Source organism: Nuphar pumila, chromosome 8 (genome assembly GCF_984573655.1).
Source record: "Nuphar pumila chromosome 8, dmNupPumi1.hap1.1, whole genome shotgun sequence".
Classification (NCBI taxonomy): domain Eukaryota; kingdom Viridiplantae; phylum Streptophyta; class Magnoliopsida; order Nymphaeales; family Nymphaeaceae; genus Nuphar; species Nuphar pumila.
In genome coordinates, this window is record NC_143256.1 from 18,391,541 (window position 1) to 18,408,697 (window position 17,157).

The 17,157-nt window shown below is 39.6% G+C and overlaps 1 protein-coding gene across 1 annotated transcript in view; it reads left to right on the forward strand.

Moving 5' to 3' along the window:
• The first annotated feature begins 675 nt into the window (after positions 1–675).
• Positions 676–17,157, forward strand: part of LOC149829707 (actin-interacting protein 1-2-like) — a 37,199-nt gene continuing 20,717 nt past the window's right edge. Inside the window, exons 1-3 of the mRNA XM_090015269.1 lie at positions 676–719; positions 9,966–10,109; positions 15,462–15,623. Coding sequence (XP_089871395.1) covers positions 676–719; positions 9,966–10,109; positions 15,462–15,623 — 350 coding nt within the window. The remainder of the gene's footprint in view (positions 720–9,965; positions 10,110–15,461; positions 15,624–17,157) is intronic.

Sequence of the window (17,157 nt, forward strand, 5' to 3'; positions counted from 1 at the left end):
TGACCCATGGGTCAAACCCAAACTCAATTGACGCTACCTAAAATCGAGGATTTATCGATTTTTTTATGGCACTTAGCCAAAACCTCAAATATCTCTAAATTTAATACACGATATTACAAGATCTCGGCACTCAAGCACACCCTCATAATTGTTAGGGAAAAGTAATATGTTTGACTCTATATAATTAGGGGTGTCAACGGGTTGGGTTTACTTCGACCAAACCCTATAGGGTTCGGGTTTGGTGACAAAAAAGAATACCCGATTAAGACTCATGTCCCGACTTGAAGAACCGATTAATATATGGACCCGAGTGTAGTTTGTGAAATTTTATACCAGACCCAAGCTTTGATTAAGACCATAAATTTTCAATGTAAAAATGATAAAAAATTATTATTTTATCAGGTATGATCTGGGTCTGGTTCATGTAGTTCTTATTGGATCTAGGTATGATTTATCTTATAGTAGGCTCGATTAGACCTGGGTCTAGATCCGGTATCCTACCCAAAAATCTGATCCAAGTTTGGTTCCACCTAGGTCGAACCAAAGCCGACCTATTGACACCCTTACATACAATGTCGTAAGCTTAAAGTAAAAACAACCATGATCTAACATTAATGTAAAAGGCTGACATGATTCCTGAATGAGTAGATGCATCATTACGAAGGGCAATATAAGATGGGGAAAGCATTTGACCCTCTAATTGGAACTCACAGGAGAAGGTTGGTTTGAGCAAATGTATTCAACATGGTCGAATTCGTAAGAATGAACACTTAGATCATATTTTTTTATGTAAAAATATTATTTTTTGAAGGTTGAAAGTTTGGTACATTGTAGGCCGTTGATTTTTTAACCCTGAAAAAATCTCACATGCATGTTATAATAACATGTTTCAAAGGTCCTTTTCTACTAAACTAAACATGTAGATCGTGTCAAATGTGCAAAAAATAATAAAAATATTACAGTTTTTCACTGAAGGGTTCCTTACCCACGAGGGGTAGCAAATATTGTCCCATAAAACGGTCCTGGTTTTTTTGTGAGCAAACTTTCTTGGATGACATCCAATCACTAAAGTGTCATAGTGAGTTTCCACTTTCTCAGTAGGATAGAGTGTGCGCTTAATTGTTGGGTAGTTCTGGGGTAGGACCTTGTCTCTGTGTGCTGGAACAGGTCACTAAGGACAAATTTCACCATTGTGCGCTCAAAAAGTGACTATTTAGAAAATATTTAAAAAATTTTAATGTTTAATTCTTTAGGATAATGACGGCATCTATTTTACAATTTAACAATATTTTAATCTAAACTTTATTTTTTAATGACAAGAAAACCTATATCGAAGACCAGGTCGCTTAATGGGCTCGGCCCACTGCGATATAAGACCCTCAAAGATTAAGACACAACCACCATATTTTGTGGATTCTTATCGGGTGCAATCACATGGCACAAAATTTGTGCATTATGCACTTGACTGCCCTCCATCAGGCCCTAGGCCCCACAACTGACAGGCTGTCCTCAAGATGGAGGGTGATCAGGTGCTTAATGTTGGTGCAATTATATTGTATCTGATATTTTCATTGTTTTTATGTCCCCCGTACACCTGACGCCCGAACCGGATAAGCAATTCAAATCTTGTGCAGGCCCCTGTCAATTCCTCTGAGTTTCGATCTCGCGACCCTATCGTTGAAGTAAACTTTTCAGTTCAAACTTGATAACTGACAAAATCAATATGCTTCCCAGAAAGTGAATCAACTCACCATGTCAACCAGCCATTAGAATAATTTGGCAATCAAATACTTAAATTGTAAACCATTTTAGATCTCGAATAATTTGGCAATCAAGTACTTAAATTGTAAACCATTTTAGATCTCTCTCTCTCTCTCTTGTAGGGGAGCAATTCTCGTGGTCAAATATGAGGTCTCGCCCTTGCTTGCGGATACTTGATCGCGTTTTTCTCTCCCCAGAACTATTTCACGCAGTTCCGGATGTCACTGCTTGTCTGCTGCCACGGACCATGTCCGATCATGGACAAATGACTGTTTCGTGGGGCGCAGGCTCCAAGGCATGTCGTAGGTTCTTCTTTGAGGAATGGTGGCTTCGGGTGCCAGACTTTCAGCAGTTGGTAGGTCAATCGTGGGCTCAACCTGCTACGGGATCTTGGGTGGCCATCCGCATCCATGTTAAGCTTCTTCGTCTTCGAAAACGTATTAAGGAATGGCTAAGTTTTAATAACCTGAACAAGTTTAGGTTCATCGGCCAGTGGGAAGCTGAGCTCTCCGATTTGGCCCAACGTCAGGTCGATCTTGTTGGTGTACCGAAGGGTCAAGTGCTTCAATTGCAGGAGCGTATCGTCGTACTCTCTACTCTCGTTGCAGAATGGAGAGCACGAGATGAGCTTAGATGGAAGTTGAGGGCTAGAGTTGCATGGTTGGCTAATAGCGATGATAATACACAATTTTTTCATATGAACGCATCAAATAAATACAGTAAGAACTGTATACTCTCGATCGAGATCGATGGATGCCAGTTTGGTCCGCACAATTGCCTGCTAGCTATTACTTCTTATTTCTCCAGGTTGTATTCGGCCGACTTAGGCGTCAGGGGGGTCATCGGCGATATGGGCTATAAGCAGTTGGCGGCAAACTAATTTGTTTCTTTGCAGGTTAGATTCACTGAAGTGGAGATTTCGAATGCTATTAGCGAACTATCGGGATGGAAGGCACCAGGCCTTAATGGTTTTCACATTGACTTCTTTAAAGCATTTTGGTCAACTGTAAAAACTGACCTGCTCCACTTGTTCGATGAATTCTATCGTAATGCGAGGCTGCCTAAACCATATCATGTGGCAGTCATCTCTTTGATTTCTAAGAGGCAAGGGGCATCAGACATATCCAACTTTAGGCCGATTTCGGTGACGGGTGCTCTGTATCGCATTATATCTAAGGTGTTGGCTAATCGGTTGCGCGCTGTCATTGATCAACTTGTTTTGTCCGAACCAGGGTGCTTTTATTCCAGGTCGAAGTTTGCAAGGATCCATTATTTGTGCAACTGAGCTTCTTCACTCTTTACAGTCGACTGGATCACCGCACTTCATGCTAAAATTGGATTTTCACAAGACTTATGACAGAATGGCATGGGATTTTCTGATTGAATCTCTAACAAATATGGGGCTTGGCAGCCGATTTATAGCATGGGTTAAGGAGTTGGTCACAAAATCCGTATCATCAGTTTGCATCAATGGAATGAGAGGGGAAGAATTCAAGTTGGCTAGAGGTGTACGACAGGGTTGTCCTCTAGCACCTATCATTTTTAATATCGCGGTAGATGGTTTACCTATTCTCATGAAAAGGGCAGAAGAAACAGGCTTCTTGGAATCCTTGGGCATTCCTAGTTTTGTTGGTCACACAATTCAATATGCAGACGATACTTTAATATTTGGACATGCGAATGTTAATCAAATGTCTAGGTTGTACTTCATTATTAAAGTCTTTGCTGCAATTTCAGACCTTCGCCTGAACAAGAGTAAGTGCGCTCTGGTCTTACTCAATGCTGACCCTCTTCTCCAATCGGCTGCTGCAAGGATCTTCAACTGCCCAATATCCGACTTCCTGTCAATTTCTTGGGTCCATCGTTGCACTCTCTATAATCAGCGGGAACTTCTACTTGGATGTCTACCATAGAGCGGGTGCAAGGAAGATTGCAGGCTTGGAAGGCTCAATATTTATCTTTTGCGGGACGAGTGATGCTCATTCGCCATGTTTTAGCCCGATTACCAGAGTTTCGAATGAGCATGTCTATTATACCGACGACAGTAGAGCAGACGATCAATCGTTTGCTTTCGCACTTCCTTTGGTCTGGGAATGTGTCGCACAAAAAGTACCTGCTTGTTTCTTGTCAACAGATCGTGCTTCCGAGGCACCAAGGTGGCTTAGAGATTCCAACTATGAGAAAGAGGAGCATCGTTTTAGTCTTGAAGTGGGCTTGGGAAGCTTCCACATCTCAATCTTCTTGGGCTATGATTGTTAGGCAAAAATATGGTAGTCTACATGAATCCCTTCTTTCCACGCCCAGTTCAGTGTGTCGTTCGTCCCTCTGGCTAGAGTGGCGGAAGACACTTCGATCCTTCAGTGGCAGAGATTTTAGGCCTGTCCATGGCATGACATGGCTTCACTGGGCCATGGCGAGCGGAGATAGGTTCTCCATTAAGCAAGTTTACCATTCCTTGTTGCCATCCGGGATGAACTGGTTTCCCAGTGATTGTATGTGGGGTAAGGAGCCAGCTCCAAGGGCAAAAGCTTTGGCGTGACTTGTGGCTCTGAATCGTGTTCAAACCCAAATTAATGTCAGGAAACGGGGGATTCAATTTCCAAGCATGTGTGTTCTTTACGAGAAGGTTGTAGAGGACACGACTCACCTATTTTGGCTCTGCCCGGTCATTCTAGACTTATTTTTTCAAACTTGGGGTGCGCCACTTGTTCAAACTAGTCCGTGCTTCGTTATTCAGGACCTCTTGCTTGGTCCCAGGATTGTACGACACAAAAAAAATGGAGATTACTGTGGCGGGTTTGGTTGCTTTCAGCATGGTGGGTCATATGGACTGAAAGAAACGACATCTTCTTCAGGGGCATCAAATTCGATTTCGGAAGGCTTCGACAACGGGTCATGTCTGATGTGTATCTGGCTCTTAAATTACATAGTAGGGGGGAGGGGCTGATCGGCTTGTACTCTGAACTATGTACAATCGCCATCTAGATTGTGGCTGTTTTGCTCTTATGTTTCTCTTTTGTCTCTCCCATCCAATATTCTGTTGGATGTATTTTGGTAATGTTGAATGGTGAATGTTCTCTCTCTCTCTCTCTCTCTCTCTTGTACATGCGCTACAGAGTTTGTAACCCAAACTGAAACTACAACACCACACGTATATTTGTGCGGATGCATAAACATGAAATTTTGCCCATCCAAATGGATGGGTTTCATAGATTTAGGCGATGTTTGGAAACTAGTTGTCAGAAGTAGCCAGAGTGGGAATACCAACACCAGAATTGTTGGTGATGGATGGAGTTGTAAGAAATGATGCAAGTGAGATGGTATTTGACACGTCCAATTCCACATTTTACATCCCACTTACATGAGGTGGTAGTTACCAAATACTACACCAGATCTCACACAGGTGACTGCTTCAACAACCTTCCTAACGTTCTTTCAGTATTATTTCCAACTTTTTAGTTGCATTACAAACAGATGCACATGTGGAAGTGGTAAATCTCCCGTAAAATCAAAGTGGGCGATAAAGTAGTCGGAAGTCATAGGAAAAAAGGTTTCATTTCAAAAAAATTGCCTAGACTGGATATGTCTTATTTGCAAAATGGGACACCAGTTGATATGGCATTCAATCCATTAAGAGTACCTTCACGAACGAATGTGGGACAAATATTTGAATGCTCACTCGAGTTAGCGGGACACCTGTTGGGCAGATATTATAGAATAACACCCTTTGATGAGATATATGTTGGGTTTCCCTCCTTTGTGGGATCCATTGGTTCGATGCACATTCAGTATCACTGCAGAATTTCAAGCACGATGCTTGATCTTTTCGAAGATGATTTGGAGTATTTGCTGGATAGCGATTTGTAGAAGTCCTCTCAGCTAAATGACTATTCAACTGTTCAGAGTTTGAGGTTCAGCGAGTTGTCGATGACGATTTGTGGTGAGTGCCTTCAATTGCATAGCGATTTGTGGTTAGCGTTATGTGTTTCAGTCGGATGACGATTTGTGGTTATCGTTGGATAGCGATTTGTGGTATCGCTGGATAGCGATTTGTGATAAGGCGCATCGTAAGTTATGCAAGATATTTAGTCTTCCACATTTAATGTGAGTCTTGTCTTCTATTTAAGGGATGGATGAGAGAGCAAAAGCAATGGGAGAGAGCAAAAGAGGCAGAATATTAGGGAGAGAGTGTGAGAAACACTTTTAGGGCACCGAAAGGGTGCGGAGGAAAAAAAAAACAAGAAGTGTTGCGACACTTCTTTCAAGACAGCTTCGTCAAGCTAGTTCTTCAAATCATTCGTTCTTTGTTCCTCAGTGAGGCATATCCTCTTGTTCATTTCGTTACACCTTGTGTGTTTGTAAGGCTTATGCCTTTTGGCCACTTTGTAATCTTTGTTTGAAGATAGTGGAAGTTGTTGACCTATTGGTCGTCGTGGACATACCTCAGTTGAGAGGGAACCACATAAATCATTGTGTGCTATTTTTATTTTTGCAGCTAGTTTGTTTTGGTTTATTTTTCTACCACTATCATCATCGTATTGTTTTCATCAATTCACACTTGTGGGGAGACCCGGTACGTCCATTTTAACCCCAACACATGGTATCAGAGATTTGGTTAGTATATTTGTGTGTGAAGTCATGGAGAATAACATTGGGCGTATGATCAGTTTGAATGGCACAAACTGGATGGCATAGAAAACTAAAATAGAAGACCTCTTGGGTTATAAAGATTTGAATGGACCCATAGACGGTGTGAGAGGCAAACAAGAAGAGATGAAAGATGTCGAATGAAAAAAACTAGACCGAAAGGCGATCAGTTTCATTCGACAATGGATAGATGATAGTGTCTTTCATCATGTATCCATAGAAACTTTGACGCATGGTCTTTGAACCAAACTAGAGAGCCTTTATGATAGAAAGGCAGCAGTGAATAAGGCCTTTCTATTTCGAAAGCTTGTGAACCTCAAGTATAAAGAGGGCGGCTCTATTGCAGAGCATTTGAATGAGATCAAAAGCATTGTAAATCAGTTGGCCACAATGAAAATCACTTTTGATGATGAGTTACAAACTTTGTTGCTCTTATTTCCCTTCCTGAGAGTTGGGAAACCTTGGTGGTCACAGTCAGTAACTCTGCACCTGATGGAATGGTAACGATGAGCCAAGTTACCAGCAGTCTGTTGAATGAAGAGTCCAGGAGAAAGTCATTAGGTCCTTCTACCTCAAAGGCACTTGTGATTGAAAACAGGGGGAGAAGCAGAAGTAAGAGCAGGGCTCTGCACTACCATGGCAATTCCAGAGGCCACTCACACTCGAGCTCAAAGAAAGACGTCGAGTATTATTATTGCCACAAGAAGGGGCATATGAAGCGACAGTGCAGGAAGCTCAAGCTTAAGGAGTAGAACAGAGAGAAGAGCTCAGAAGAAAAATAAGGTGCCACAGTCACAGATGGAGAGCTCATGGTTGTCTGTGATGGCACTAGCATAAATTTGATCGATCAGGAGACCGATTGGGTGATTGACTCTGGAGCTTCATTTCATGTTACCTCACGGGTTGATTTCTTCACTTCCTACTCGCAAGGTGATTTCGGTAATGTCTGAATGGGAAATGAAGATGTGTCAAAGATTGTTGGCATGGACGACATTTGCTTGGAAACAAGTGTTGGCTGTAAGTTGTTGCTGAAAAATGTGAGGCATGTACCAGACATCCGACTGAATCTGATCTCTGCTGGAAAGTTAGATGATGAGGGCTATAACAACACCTAAAGTGATGGAAGGTGGAAGCTAACCAAAGGCTCATTGGTGATAGCCAGAGGAACAAAGGCTCGTTCCCTTTACACTTTGTAAGCGAAGATCTGGAAGAGTGTTGTGAATGTTGTGGAGACTGGCTCGTCCACAAAATTATGGCATAGAAGGCTTGGGCATATGAGCAAGAAGGGGCTGCAAGTCGTAGTTAAGAAAAAGTTCCTGACAGGTGCAACAGCTACATCTTTGGAACCTTGTGTTCATTGCTTCCATGGTAAACAAAATAGAGTTTCTTTCCATAGATGCATTGCATCTAGAAAATCTCATGTTCTAAATCTTGTACATTCTGATGTGTGTGGACCTTTAAAGGTCAAGACACTTGGTGGTGCATTGTACTTTATGAATTTCATTGATGATCACTCTAGGAAAGTCTGGGCGTATACACTGAGGACTAAAGACCAAGTTCTAGATGTATTCAAGCACTTTCAGGCCATGGCTAAATAAGAAACTGGCAGGCAGTTGAAGTGTGTTCGCTCGGATAATGGTGGCAAATACATTGGGCCATTTAATCAGTATTGCACCAATCATGGCATCAAGCATGAAAGAACTATAAGGATGACACCTCAACAGAATGGGGTTGCTGAGAGGATGAAGCATATCATTCTTAAGAGAGTCAGATGTTTGCTGTCACACTCTAAATTGCCAAGATCTTTCTGGGGTGAGACAATGAGGACAACAATTGATCTTATCAACTTGTCTCCTTTTATTCCCTTGAAGGGAGATGTTCCAGAGAAAGTTTGGATAGGAAAAGAACCTTTCTATGGACACTTAAGAGTGTTTGGCTGTAGAGCATTTATTCACATTCCGAAGGAAGAGAGGTCCAAGCTTGATCCAAAAGTCAAGCAATGCATATTCATTGGCTATGGACATGAAGAATTTGGCTACAGACTGTATGACCCTATTGATAAAAAGGTGGTCAGAAGTCAAGATGTTGTCTTATTGGAAGATTAGACCATTGAAGACATTGGTGAGTCTGAGCCATCAAAGTCCAGTACAGGTGATCTTATTGATTTAGATCCTATAGATGCGCCGACTGTTCATGATTTCATGGAGGAGATTCCACCTCCTCGCAATGATGCAAAGGAAGGAAGTGTTGAGTCAGAAATTGAGGGGGAGCCAACACCCCAAGAGTCACTTCCTCAGACTCCGATAAGGAGATCCACTAGAGAAAAGCAGTCATCCAGAAAATACTCATCAAATGAGTATGTGATGATTACAGATCAAGGTGAGCCAGAAACTTTTGAAGAAGTTTTGGAGGATGAAAACAAGTCTGAGTGGTTTAAGGCAATGAAAGAAGAAATGGATTCATTGCATGCGAATCACACCTTTGATCTGGTAAAGACAACTAAAGGGAAGAAGGTGTTAAAGAACAAATGGGTCTTCAAGTAGAAGACTGATGAAAACAACTCTCAACCTAGATACAAGGCACGTCTTGTTGTGAAAGGTTTTGCTCAGAAGAAAAGAGTTGACTTTGATGAGATCTTCTCACCACTTGTGAAGATGCCCTCCATCTGAACTGTGCTCGATATAGCTGCAAGCATGAATTTGGAAGTTGAGCAGCTTGATGTGAAGACTGCATTTCTATATGGTGACTTGGAAGAAGAAATTTATATGGAACAACCTGAGAGTTTCATTGACAAGGGTAAAAAGCACCTAGTTTGCAAGTTGAAGAAGAGCTTGTATGGATTGAAGCAAGACCAAGGCAGTGGTATAAGAAATTTGATTTCTTTATGAATGAGCATGGATACTCAAGAACCTCCACAGACCATTGTGTGTTTGTGAAGAAATTTCCAGATGGTAATTTTATCATTCTCTTGCTTTATATGGATGATATACTGATTGTGAGCCAAGACATCAGCAAGATTAGCAAGTTAAAGTTGGAGCTAAGTGAGACATTTGCCATGAAGGATTTAGGTCCAGCAAAGCAGATTCTTGGGATGAGAATCGTTCATGACAGATCACATGAGATGATATGGTTATCTTAAGAAAAGTATATCAGAAAGGTTCTTGAGAGGTTCAACATGGACAAAGCAAAGCCTGTTAATTGTCCACTTGCAGGCCATTTCAAACTTAGCTCAAGACAATGTCCTACAAATGATGAAGAAGGAACAAAGATGCAGAAAATTCCCTATGCTTCGGCAGTAGGTTCGTTGATATATGCTATGGTCTGTACTCGACCAGACATAGCTCATGCTGTTGGAGTTGTTAGTCGATTTCTGTCAAATTCAGGGAAAGAACATTGGGCAGCAGTGAAATGGATTCTAAGGTATCTTCAGGGCACATTAAAGATGAGTCTGTGTTTTGGAAAGGGTGAACCCATTCTTGATAGATTCACAAATTCTGATATGGCTGGTGATGTAGACAGTAGAAAGTCTACTTCTGGGTATTTGATTACTTTTGCAGGGGAGCAGTTGTATGGCAGTCGAAATTACAGAAATGTCTAGCTCTCTCCACTATAGAAGTTGAGTTCATTGCCATTATAGAAGCCAGTAAAGAATTGTTGTGGGTGAAGAAATTCTTGCAAGAGTTGGGCTTGAAGCAAGAAGAGTATGTTCTTCATTGTGATAGTCAAAGTGCTATTCATTTGAGTTAGAATTTCTCGTTTCATTCAAGATCGAAACATATTAATGTTTGATACCACTGGATTCGATATGTCTTGAATAAAAAATTGCTGCAACTAGAGAAAGTGCATACTGATGACAATACATCAGATATGCTGACCAAGGACAAGCATGAGAAGTGTCGATTCCTAGCAGGAATGGAAGAAGCTTCCACATAAGTCGGGAAGGGGGAGAATTGTTGCGGTTTCCTCCTTTGTGGGATCCATTGGTTCGATGCACATTCAGTATCGCTGCATAATTCTAAGCACGATGCTTGATCTTTTCGAGGACGATTTGGAGTATTCGTTGGATAGTGATTTGTAGAAGTCCTCTCAGCTGAATGATGCTTTAGTTGTTCAGAGTTTGAGGTTCAGCGAGTTGTCGATGGCAATTTGTGGTGAGTGCCTTCAGCTGCATAGCGATTTGTGGTTAACGTTATGTGCTTCAGCTGGATGACGAATTGTGGTTATCACTGGATAGCGATTTGTGATAAGGCACTTCATGCACATCGTAAGTTATGCAGGACGTTTAGTCTTCCACATTTAATGCGAGTCTCGTCCTCTATTTAGGGGATGGATGAGAGAACAAAAGCAGCGGAAGAGAGCAAAAAAGGCAGAACATTAGGGAGAGAGTGTGAGAAACACTTTTAGGGCACCGAAAAGGTGCGGAGGGAACAAAAAGCAAGAAGTGCTACGATACTTCTTTCAGGACAACTTTGTCAAGCTGATTCTTCAGATCATTCGTTCTTTGTTCCTCAGTGAGGTATATCCTCTTGTTCATTTCGTTACACCTTGTGTATTTGTAAGGCTTATGCCTTTTGGCCACTCTGTAATCTTTGTTTGAAGATAGTAAAAGTTGTTGACCTATTGGTCGCTGTGGACGTACCTCAGTTGAGAGAGAACCACGTAAATCGTTGTGTGCTGTTTTTATTTTCGCTACTGGTTTGTTTTGGTTTATTTTTCTACCAGTGTCATCGTCGTATTGTTTCCATCAATTCACACTCATGGGGAGACCCAGTACATCCGTTTTAACCCCAACAATATACACACAAAAATTTCCATTCCTGCCACATACTGACAGCTTCCAAACAGGGCCTTACTCAAGTTTATAGAAAAAAAAATCTACCAAATAGAGAGAGAGGCATGGAAATATAATATTAGTAAGAAAGTGAAAGAAGTCGATTTGACATACGCAGGCATGGCTTAGTGATGTATTGGGAGCAAAATTAAAGGCTGCCCTTTTGTATCATATATTAGAATTTTAGTAGGAAATTATCACTTTAAAGTGTAAACATAATGTATACATGTATGCCTTCAACCGTTTCTAATGTGATTGTGATTTTTTCCCATTAATTGCAAGTTACAACAACAATAAAACCCTATGATCTAGAGCTACGACCTTACTTTCTATGCCTCGGTTGTTTGACAATAGATTTCAGTGCACCAAACAGTAGGGGATAAATTGTGAAATTTAATCAAACAAGAATTACTTAAGCCAAAGCCCAGCATAGGCGCGAGGGCGAAAGTCTTGACCTCAGAATTTTACCCCATTGGTGGTTGATCTATGATCTACCTGCGAATGGAACCAAGGTTATATATATATATATATTAATGAGTTTGTGCTAAACTCATTTGATGCTAAACCACATGCTAAATGGGTTTTTTCATCCTTTTTTTCATTTTACTTTTAAATTCTGACCGTAATGTGATCTATGTACTTGATTTATAGGGATCAGCTCTTGAAGCATTTGATTCCAATATATGGGTGGGTTTTTATAAGGTTCAAAAAAACAACGGTCCAAAATCTTTGTAAAATTTTTAGGCTCCAAACATTATTGAAAACACAAGAGCCAGGTGTGGATCCTTAGTAAATCCACCATGCCCAACACATTTATAGAGCTAAAACTGCATAAAAAGCACCGAAGAAGCCCAAAAACCCATTTAGCATGCGGTTTAGCACCAAATGGGTTTAGCACGGACCCATCTTCCTATATATATATATATATATATATATATATATATATATATATATATATATATATATATATATATAAAGTAATGCTAAGCTGCTTCGGGATTACCTACACACATAGTAAAATCATAGATGTAGTATCTTCTCAATCGGACTCCGTGTTCAACATAGTTATTTGATAAGAATCATGTCCGGATCATGTTTTTGGACATAAAATAAGATTTTTTAAATCATGAAACTTTGCTACATTTTAGGCCGTTGATTTTTTTAAGGTCTTAAAAAACCTATACAATGATTACAATCGCATGATCTAAAACTTGTTTTCTGTTTAAAAATGCATATAGATCACATTTATAAGGTCTTATCAACAAAAAAAAAAACTACAAGATTTGGAAAACCCAAACCTTTTACTAGATGGGAGTAGGTGCTCTATATATAGGAAGAGGGACCGTCCAACTAAAAGAAGGTTCAAAATCTACAACCCATGATAATCCACGGTGTTCTTTTTCTAACAACCGAGTTTTATATCGATCACATTTTTTCAACAAAAGAAACTTTTTTTAAGCTATGAAAAAATTGAGCATTTGTGACCATTGATTTTTGAATCACCAAAAAAAAACACTTGCATAAACTGGATTCCCATGAAACAAAAAATTTGATCCCAACCAAATAGACCATGTAGATCATATCTATAAAGATTCACATAAAATAACACGAGCTATGAGATATTGCTCATTTCAACTCATTAATATTGTATGCACATCCCCACTAACTAACTAACTAACTATGTATATATTGTATGCACATCTCCACTAACTAACTAACTAACTAGCTAACTATATATATATAAAAGGAAGACTCTATTAAACATCAAGAAGTCTTTTTTTTATGAGGAATGTTGAAACCACCTGCGAAATCAGACCCTGCGCTGGCTATGCATATCGCACATTCAGCCGTTGATACCACGGTGTAAACCCCCTGAGACACACCTTGTCTTTAGGGAGTCGTCTTGCTTCGGCACGAGCTAAAGGCATGAAACCCTTACCCTTCATAATGCAAGGGGCTGACATTTGTGAGAAACTCTAACCACCCGCCTAGCAGCCAAGGGCCCTTCCATTACACAAAACCCTTTGGGGCTACCAATCCACGTCTCCATGACTTGCTACTTACTATATTTGTATCCATGACTTACCACCCAAGGAATTGGCATCCACGCCATCTTGTCCGTTGAAGGGCATGACCAGTCTCCCTAAGGTTATAAATTAATGAGACATGATCAACTAGGCTAAGAGACTAATGGCTCTCACTTCTTTTTTTTGAAAGGCAAGGTGGGGTTTGGCAGACCCCATCAGTTATTCAACCTACCATTGGGTTTTGAACCTGCAACTTCCCACTACAAGGAGACATGCACTGACAGCTCCTACCAACAACACAGCTTTGGCTACTAATGACTCACTTAATTAGGAGCAAATATGTATTTTGGCAACGTCTTAACATAATCTTACTTAGGACAAGAAATAAATAGGAAGAGTTTGACTAGCCCTGAACCCATCATCTAGCTTGACTTGACCCATTGCTTGGTTAACTTTGAGTTTCTCATAGCTACATTTACAAACATAAAAAATGAACCAGAAGAGACAAATAAGCTGTGTTGATTGAGGGAGAATTGTCTTTTTCTTTTTATTTTTTTTTGCTGTTTGATGAGCAAGTTGAGGGATAACGCCATGAACCTGAGACCCCAATTTGTATATATTACATAATAATATTTTGTCAAAAAATAATGTTTTTTATATTTCAAAGACCTGTTTGTTCCATTTTCATGGATGGGAATGATCTATCATACAAAAATAGGCATCGATTTTTAAAAGCTCTTGCCAGTTCAATTTAATTGAGAGAAGTATGAAAGGATTAATAAAAGGTAACCAACGGGGGCTCTGCTTGTTTGGTAGGAGCTGTTAGTGCAAGTCACCATGTGATGGAACGTTGCAAGTTCAAAACCCAATGGTATGTAGTGTAACGGGTGGAGTCGGCCTAACCCCATCTTGCTTATTAAAAATAAGAAAGAAAAGGTAACAAAAAAAAAACTGAGACTCACCGATGCCAACATGACAATTTTAACTGTGATGTTTAAGGGGGTGTTTGTGTGTCATGGAAAATTCAAGTTTTTTCGCAAAAAATGCATCGATGGGCGTGCGTTTTTGCAGAACTTACAATGCCAAAACAAACATGGCGTATGGAAAAATGCCTCGACGGGTGTGTCATTTTACACACTTAACTCTCATTTTTCTCGAAAAACTGTTCTCATGTGGGTCCCATTTAGTTTCCGCCGCAGAGGAATCCACTAAAGAAGTGCCGCAGAACCCTATTCCTTGACAAGAAAACACCGCTAAATGTTTGTTTCATCGTAGCCAAAAGACTAGAAAAAGAGGCGTCACATTTTTTAAATGCGGCCCAACTTTGACAATCCATGCAGCAAACGTCTGGTCGACTCGGAATCGTAGCTTTCTCAAAAGCCAGTCTGGTAAAAGGTCCCTCAAGGACAGAGTAGGACGCCAGACCCACTTGAATCCAGACCGAGTTCGTCCTATCGTTTATGAATGCCAATGGATTCACATAAATGAATGCACCATCTAAATCTAACCCATGGCCTAGTCTCAGAGTGCAAGCAAAATATGAGGGACCGACAATCTGCCGTCGGTGATGATTTTTTATTCTTCTTTGGATTATAAAAAAATATAATAGAAAAAAAATAGATACCAACGGGAGATCCGCTTATCTGGCAAGAGCAGTTAGTGCACGTCACTTGTGTTGGTTGTAAGTTCGAATCCCAATGGTACTGTCAAAAAAAAGGGAAAAAAAAAGTAAATGCGTGTGACCCTGTCCACTAATAACCTAACAGGCTTACACGTTTGGCACTCAGAACCGAACAAACTTTTTTCTCTTAAACAGTTTAATGTTGCTAATTCCATTTAGTGCACGTCACATGTAGTTTTTTTATTATTTATAATTGAATCATTTGCACACAATTAAAAAATGACAAAGCAAGCATGCATAATGTTGCTAATTCCATTTTCTTTTGATACCTCAAAGAGTAAGGAAAGGGTGATTTTTTTGTCTTTCTATCATTGACATTCTGTTTATGATAGAGATAATATCTTTTTTTTTTCTAGCATTATTTACCATATGTGAAGTTTGATTGAGATTGCCTTGATATTTTACATTTAAATTTGTTTCGGTTGTATTTTGTGCTTTGCACAATTTATAGTTTAATCCATCTTTGTCATGGTGATCTCCTTCTCTTTGTTGTATTTTTTGTTTTTGTTTGTAGGTGGGATTCCGGATCAACTGTTGGTGAGTTTGACGGTCATTCAAGACGTGTCTTAAGTTGTGCATTCAAGCCTACAAGACCTTTTCGTATTGTTACATGTGGAGAAGATTACTTGGTGAATTTCTATGAGGGACCACCATTTAGGTTCAAACTGTCACAAAGGTTAGTCTTGTTTATGGTTTTAAGAGATTGATTTATACTATATTAGGTCAAGGATAGTGCAAATTTGCTAAAGGTTCAGCTGTTTTAACATAATTGTTTTGTATGAAGAATCCTTTGGTACATTGTCTTTCTTTTTTGGTAAAGGTATGAGGATCCAATGCAGGAACTGAAGCGTGACATGTTAGCCTGTCGAAGCAAATGAAATTCTAATAGCTATTCAGTATATGATGTGTTAGCTTTTAAGTAAATAATGACCATTCTCAAACTTTAGGAGTGCACTCTGGCTTGAAACATTACTATAACGTTTAACTTGCAATGGAATATAAAATCATGGTATAAATAAGTGTTCCTAGTATCTTCATGCTTGAATGACATTTTCCAAAAGCAATGCACATGATGTAAATAATATTTTCTCCAAATTGTAAGGAATTATGTGCTCTAGTGAGGGAGATGTATACCTGCCCTTTATCTGATGTGTAGTCTGTTTAAAACTAGTAAGAGAATTAACTAATAACATCCAAGGGGAATATATCAGGGTATTGAAGATAACATTTAAACTATTATTCCTAAAATGGCCAACACAGGTTTAAATTAACTGCACCGTCTAGGTAAAAGTTTTAATATAATTGATCTTTGTTCTTGTAGGGACAGGACTACCACTTTTTCTACCAAAAATCTAAACAGATTTTTCAAGCCATAACTAGAGAGCTTTTCTGTCCTAGAGGATGGGCCCTGCTGGTTTCCAGATCACAGTTCATATCTTGATAATATTGCTTCAAAATACATTATAACTGCCAAGCCCCCTTCATGAGAGCGACATAGTTATGAATCTAGTCTGAGCACATCAGGAACACTTACTAATTTAGGTCTCTCTCCCTCTGTGTTTAAGGCTGGAAGGTTATAAAAATGGCAAAAAGCAGAAAATATGACAAGAACATGAGGGGCTTGGCAAACTTTCTTTTTCTTAACAGTTAACATAGGTTATGGATATATAAATGATAAAAGAGTAAGTTAACCGATAAGGGAAAAGGCTACTAACAAATGACGCTTCTCTAGAAAATCTAATTGCACATTCATAAAGGTTTAAGTTTCATATATACATATGGATTCATACAGTTTGAGGATTTGATTAACATATTTGTTAGATTTGAAATTAGATCAAACTAGATTAGCTTTCTATTCAAAGTAATTTAAACATGTATCTCTATTTGAATCTTTATGGCTATGGCCACATATGAGAAAAAATGGAAAGAATGGAGAATGGGGCATGCCAAGATTATGTCTTGGGTCATTAGTAGTCTTGATATCAAGAAGTGCTTGAGTCTAGCTAAATTTGAACATGCAAATAAATATTTGCATGAGACTATCTTAAGAAAATGTATTCTCTTAAATCTATGTCACATGGGTGCAGGTGCAGGGGCAGGGGTGCGACACTTTAAAAAAACTTGGGTGCGGGGATGCGGCAAAAAGTTGGACATAAATGACCCTGGGTGCATTGACTGCACCCAGGGTCAGGTTGATCGCATCGGGTGCG